The following is a 7,045-nucleotide window of genomic DNA, read 5'->3' on the forward strand; positions in this document are numbered from 1 at the left end:
CCTGCCAAAACCAACACTTCTCCTCCAATAACCTCCTTCAACATCACATGCCAATGAGCTTCTTCCCGACGCACTTCCACGAATACCTCGCGGGTAGACAGCAACGGATTGCGCCCTAGGCCTCTGACTTCGTCCAACTCGCGATTCAGACCTACAAGAAATCTAAACTCTCTCGTTTTCCTGCTTCTTGTACAAGGCGACATCTTCAAGGCACCTCTACTCCTATTCACTGCTATGATGCTTGGACTCCCCATTTTTGGAGAAGTATCCGTGTTGACATGACATGACATGACACGAATACCGACACGGGATATGGATCGAATCTTTGGTTTTGCACTTGAACACGACAGCAAAAGGGAGATGAAGGTGGAAGGTAGAGTCTTGCTTTTGGATTTCTACTTCTGGCTCTGCAGAGAGATGGCTGGAGAAGACGAGAGCTGGGGAAGACAAAGAGGTGATGACTAATAACTACCCTAATTGATTATATTGGGGTGGGCCTAATTATGGGCTCTTTAAAGTCCAATACATAGAGTTAATCAATTGTAATTGTTTTATTAGAAATTGTTTGGTGAGATCTATTTAATTTGAGGTTTTTTGGGTATTAAATTTTTTATTTCTTAAATTTCATCTATGTGAACTTTTTATTTTGCAATTAAAATAATTTAGCGCTATATCTTTTATTAGGTATTAAATTTAAATTTATTTCTATAATTATTTTTGAATAATATATAAGACAATAAAATTGAATTTTTTTTCTTTGATTATTTTAAAAGAAAATATTTTGGCGGTAAATTTAAATTGATTTCAAATTATAATCCAATTGTTTAAATTAATTTTATCGAAAGAGTTGATAAACAAACTAAACTACGAGTTCATTTTTTGACGGCCAATATCAGTTAATTTGTGTACAAATAAATAAAAATTTAAAATGATTTTATTCAAAACGATTGTCCAATACTTATATTTGAGTTCCTTAGTATACTATATTTTTTACTTTTTTATTTCTATTCATGTCAACTTTTTATATAATAATTAGAACATCACAAATTCAGTATTATTAATTACAAAACAAGAAATATTTATACTACAATAAAATAAAAAAACTTATCTGTCATTTTTTTTTAAGAAAAATATTTTGTAAGGTGTATCCTCGTACCCGTATCCAAAATTCAGATTCTTTTTTGACCGTATCCCCATGTCTTAATTTTTAAAATGAGAAGAGCCTTGACTCCTTGATATGTACCCATGTCCAATATCCGTACCCAAGTCCAAACATCGTAGCTTCACTGCTCAAGTCGAGGTCCTACCACCAAGAAGTCATCTCCATGAAATATTCGGTGACATCTCTTATCCCCTATTTGGTATGCCATAAACGGGTCTTGAGTTCGAAGATTTGTGCAGCATTATCGGCGTCTGAATAAGTCTCCTTCATGGCATCCAAGACGTCTTTAGCTGTCCGAAGGAAGTGATGGGATTTCCCTATCGATGGCTTCATGGAGTTTACTAGCCAGGCAGTTACCATGGAATTTTCAGATTTCCACCGTTGCAGTTGGGTATGATCAACCGGCATCTTTGTCTCACCGGTAAGGTATCCTAGCTTCGCCTTTCCATCAATTACTAATTTAATCGACTGAGCCTATTTTCGAAAGTTTTTTCTGTTCAATTTCTCGACGGTAAGTTGGAATGATGAACTTTCAGATGCATTGGAACCAATTGAGGAGTGAACTTCTGTTTTGGTATTGGAGATGGTAGAACCGGTGCTGTTGGCGAGGAACTCCGCCATAGATTGCTACGTTAAAACAATCGTAGCTTTGATACCATGAAAAAATAATTTTTCTTCTCTATTTAATTCATCCCTTCTTACACCTAATTATATACTTACACATAGGAAGAAAAAAGGAAAACTAATCTCCTAAACTAGGTAACAATTTAACCTACCAAATAACCAAAAGGAATATAATCACTAATTAATTACAATTACTCTAATTGATTTCTTTCCTTTCTTGATCATCTTCTATATCTCTCAATTCATATTCCTCGAGAAATTATCCCCAATGCATAAAACCTTTCTCACTCAATTGCATTACATTGAAATACCTCAAAATTTAGATGAGACTTACACATGAGAACCGGAGAAATGTCATGATTGAGAAGATGGGGGCACCGAAAAAAAATCAAACATTGGAAGTCAATCTTCTCGATAGAAAAATACTAGTAGGCTGTAAATGGACTTTTTTATTGTTAAATGTAAAGCTGATGGGATCTTATAAAGATATAAAACTAAATTGGTAGATAAAGAATATACTCAAACCTACGACGTGGATTATCAAGAAACTTTTGCAACAGTGGCAAAAATGAATCAGCGCAAGTTTGGTTATCTTCAGTAGCTATTCTTGATTGGTCAAAAATGCTATTTTGCATGGTGATTTAAGAGAAGTGTATACGGAGGCTCCATTAGGTTTTGCTTGGAATTTTGGTAAGAACAAAGTATATAGATCAAAAGAGGTTCTATGTGGACTAAAGCAATCTTCTAGAGCACGGTTCAGTAGGTTACTAAAGTTATGCTGGTTATGATGGATAAGTAGTCAAGAACACACTCCGTTCATTAAGCACCCAGCCTATAATGCACCCATACAAACACACGTGTCCAACACAATACATGTCAATCATGTCAACGCAATTTTTCAAAAAAGTATTGACACAATATATCACCAACACATTGATTAAATTCTTTAAAAAAATTTATTTATATAGTATAAATTTAGTTTAATAATTGTTATTGATTTTTCTGGTTGAAATCTTTTAAATATGAATACATATTTGTCATTTAATAATAAATTTGAATTAAAATTATAAAGTATTTCTAATAAAAAAAATGATCATACTAGAGTATTTGATGAGTGTTTGTATCCGAAAGCTACGATCTTAATTGTACATGATGATATAAGTGTAATAGGTAATGATGCAGAAGAAAAGGACTTTCTACAAAAAAAACTAGCAAAGAAATTTGACAAAGAAACTTAGTAAACTTATATACTTCTTTGGAATTGAAGTAGAACACTCAAAAATGGAATTACTATAAAAGTATGTACTCGATCAAATTAAGGAAATAGGCATCATGAAGAAAGTAATCAAGCTACTGCACCTACTGAAGCGAATCAAAAGCTTAGTCAAGCTGATGAGGAAGCAACAATAAGCCAAGGGAGATACCAGAAGTTAGTAGGCAAAATGACATATCTATCACATACAGAGCTGGATATAGCCTATGTTGTAAGTGTAGTAAGTCAATTCATGTACAAGCAAAAAGAGACACATCTCCAAGTTGTTTACAGAATCTCGAGCTATCCCCAGTGAAAGGTATAATGTTTAAAAAGAATGCAGAATTGTGTTTAGAAGCTTATACAGATGCTCACTGCGCAGATTGTTGTGCATAGGATATCAACCTCAGCTATTGTACTTCCATTGGAGGAAACTTGGTAACGTGGAGAAGCAGGAAAAAAGTTGTGGCAAGATCAATGCAAAAGCTGAATTTGGAGCCATGGCACAAGGGAATCTGTGACCTTCATGGCCAAGAATCATTCTTGAAGATCTAAAAATCAAATGGCACATGACAACAAAACTTTTTTTCTTATAACAAGTCAGCTACCATTATTGCTCACGAATCACGATTTAGTTCAGTATGACCAAACTAAACATGTGGCAGTAGACAGGCATTTCATAAAAGATAAGCTAGATAGTGGACTATTGTGCACACCATACATTTCAACGAGTGAACAACTTGCAGACATCTTAACTAAGGGACTAAGGAATCCTTCATCTTAACAATCACAAGCAAGCTGGGAATGAATAATATCTATTCATCAGCTTAAAGAAGAGTGTAAGAACATTGATGATATCCTGAATATTAGGAAATCCGTGTATTTTAGGAAACAAATATGTATCGGAAATCAGTACAACTGTAAATATTTCAAAATTATAGTCCAGTCAGTTACCACTAGGTTAATCCCTTGATTGAAGGGAGTGATATATTTAGTCTTTTCCAAAATTAGGTGACATGTCATGTATATATATTCTCTCTTTTCACCACAAAACTAAAAGGTGCAAGATGGGCCTCTTAGATATGTGATCTTACACAGCATTTAACAACAAAAGCAGCATCATGTACTGAAATATATAAAAGCATTAGTAGTTACAAAGTACACAAGTAAAATGAGTTTACCTGGGATGGTGCCTGCTAATCAAGCTTTGCATTAACTTGTCAGCAGATGAGTTTCCATGAAGAAGTGGCAGTTTCTGCTTCAAATAACTTCCCACGTGACAAGTTGTATTTGATTCAGTCATAACAACAGTCTCTTGAACCAACTCAGGCGTTGTGCCAGCAGTTGTATTTGATTCAGTAATATCTCCAGTCTCTTGAACCAGCTCAGGCTTTGTGTCCAAAGCTATATTTGATTCAGTAATAACTCCAGTCTCTTGAACCAACTCAGGCATTGTGTCAGCATTTTCATCATCGCCAAAGTCAAACAGATGCAACATTTCCTCTTTAGACATTGTTCTATGTACCTGTTGCCTATCAACCACCCTTGCTGCAAGACCTTCCTTAGTCACCTGTTGAATTGTTCTTCAGTAAGCTATTATATGGATTATGAACTCATGCAAAATCACTTTCATCTCTCACTACCTGACGCTTATAAATTTTTTCCTCCATTGTTCCGTGTGCCAGCAAACGATATGCAAAGACAGACTTTGTTTGGCCATATCTGCACAGCACGAAGTGCTATACATTAACACACTTCAACTGTGTTTACATATTTGCTAGAAAGAAGATTGTGACATAAACACACCTCCAAACCCGATATATAGCTTGAAGATCATATGTTGGGTTCCAAGAGCCATCGACAATAATTACTCGGTTAGCAGCATGAAGGTTGATGCCAAGAGAGCCAGCCCTTGTAGATATCAAAGTGCATTTGACCCTTCTATTTGAAGGCTCATTGAACCTCTCAACAAGTTTCTGCCTCTCAAAGCTCTCTGTTCGTCCATCAAACCTGTTGTAGATGAAGCAAGAAAACAAATGAATCTTCTATCACAATCATGAAAAGAAAGATTTTTCAGTTGAATGAAATCTATATGGAGACTTCAACGATGTCTTGAGTCACTAAAATACCTGTTACAACAACAGCACATAAACATATACAAGGAATAACCAAGAAACATGATAATTAACAAGAAATATATCCATTTAAGATTTTCTAATGTCTGTTAATATGGCATGGCAACAAAAACTTCGAGATTGGAAATTTATTAAATAATTTCATCACTCGAGTTACTTGTGACTTAACATTTCTTTGTTCCCTGGCACAACAAAGAGGAATTGAAGCTCACTAATCAAGCTCATACAACTGCTACAAACTAAAGTTGACAAGTATTAAGTCATTAAAGAGGACCGGGTCTATTGCATTCTACAGAAAAGTATCTCCATCCATCACAAAGAGAGTGGTTTTCACGAAAGGATAACTAATAAATCATGCTATCAAGTTAAAAATGGTATATACCAAAATTATACCTTGGTGAAGACATTATTTCTTTAGGTGATTGACTCTGTGTAGAGTTAATATGTCATCTTATTTTTTGAGCCCATAACAACTTTGTGAGGACCATTCCATGCCATTAATATAAGAAAATAAATGGCATAGACAATACCCAGTATGATAGGAAAATGCACATTACAAATTAATTAAATATCAAGGAGCGCAAAAAGTTGATGACTCCAAAACTAAATAGTAACGTAAAATGAGTTACAACAATTTTTATTTAACTACCACAAAGGATATATTAGTTTTCGAATGCTTATAATGCTGTATACACACCTGTACCAGTCCTTCCCTTTTTTCCAGCATTTTCCCTTTTTCCCAGGACGAAGCAATTTTGAAAGATAAAACTCGATTAGATCCAAAGTTGATAGACTCTGGCTAAAAACCAGGGCCTTATCACCCATACTGGAGCTCATTTTTAGGATATCAAGTAGCAAAACCATTTTGCCACTGTAATCAACCTCCTTATAGTTATTTTCCTGAAGGAGATCTCGCCACCAATCCTGTTAGCAGAATGTCCGATTAAACAAATTAGGCAAAGAACAAGGAAAGGAACTCGAAGTAATTGAGCAGGTAAATTACATGGTTATCAATATATAAACAAGGTACAATTAATTCAGGGATGACTTACCAGACAACACAAAAAATGGATACTATTATGCATACAGCATTATATCAAGCAAGACAATTTTCCCTTGGGGAGGGGGGAAGAAGGGCACATAAAGAAAGAGGTGCACACACCTCATGAAGAAATCCATTATCATTTTTCCTGGGAGGATTGACCTGCTTCTCTGCAAGAAACATGGGAACCTCAATAATATATAGCACGAAAAATGAGAGAGAGAACCTATTGAGGGCACGTGAAAGAAAATGCAAACAGCAAGTCAGAAACATCATCACTGCTTGTCTCAGGTAAATGTCAATATTATAAAGTCCAGATCCACTAATATAGTAGAATAATGGAAGTACAAAGATTTTTTTTTGATAGGTAATAATGGAAGTACAAAGATAGAAGAAAGAAGTATCAAAAGGGAACTATCAAAGCAAGTGTTAGTAAAAGACTCACCGTGAAGTAGCGGCATAAAAAGAAGTATTCACACAAGAGAAGATTGATAGATGCATAGATTAGGATAAGTGTTGGAACTAATATTTAACATTTAGTTTAGAGGAAGAAGTCAAGTTAAAATCATGGGAATGAGGTAAGTAAAAAGGATATGACCCTTTTTCATTGGCAGAGATGAGTGGAAAGACAGGATCATGTAACTGCCTAGATATATATATATGCAACACGTCTTTGTGGACTTGAGTATACAAACAAGTAGATCTTTGACATGCACCCTTGTGTGTCAAGGCTAGCATCCCACACAGACACCCTATTTCAATAAATCACTTGAGTGTGATACAGCTATCACATGGTTTGTTGACATGGATGTCACAGTATATCGACACAA

At 35.0% G+C, this 7,045-nt stretch overlaps 2 protein-coding genes across 2 annotated transcripts in view; both read right to left on the reverse strand.

Annotated features, from left to right (window-relative positions):
• Nucleotides 1–254, reverse strand: part of LOC111389416 (protein CHROMATIN REMODELING 20-like) — a 5,724-nt gene extending 5,470 nt beyond the window's left edge. The window contains exon 1 of the mRNA XM_023014338.1: nt 33–254. Coding sequence (XP_022870106.1) covers nt 33–254 — 222 coding nt within the window. The remainder of the gene's footprint in view (nt 1–32) is intronic.
• Nucleotides 255–4,197: 3,943 nt separating this feature from the next.
• LOC111389420 (protein CHROMATIN REMODELING 20-like) overlaps nt 4,198–7,045 on the reverse strand; it is a 3,313-nt gene continuing 465 nt past the window's right edge. The window contains exons 2-6 of the mRNA XM_023014343.1: nt 6,336–6,385; nt 5,871–6,097; nt 4,845–5,048; nt 4,682–4,760; nt 4,198–4,608 (exon numbers count right to left, since the gene is read on the reverse strand). Of these exons, the coding sequence (XP_022870111.1) occupies nt 4,216–4,608; nt 4,682–4,760; nt 4,845–5,048; nt 5,871–6,097; nt 6,336–6,385 (953 nt within the window). The 3' untranslated portion in view covers nt 4,198–4,215. The remainder of the gene's footprint in view (nt 4,609–4,681; nt 4,761–4,844; nt 5,049–5,870; nt 6,098–6,335; nt 6,386–7,045) is intronic.

The sequence above is a fragment of the Olea europaea genome, unplaced genomic scaffold, assembly GCF_002742605.1.
Source record: "Olea europaea var. sylvestris unplaced genomic scaffold, O_europaea_v1 scaffold589, whole genome shotgun sequence".
Lineage (NCBI taxonomy): Eukaryota > Viridiplantae > Streptophyta > Magnoliopsida > Lamiales > Oleaceae > Olea > Olea europaea.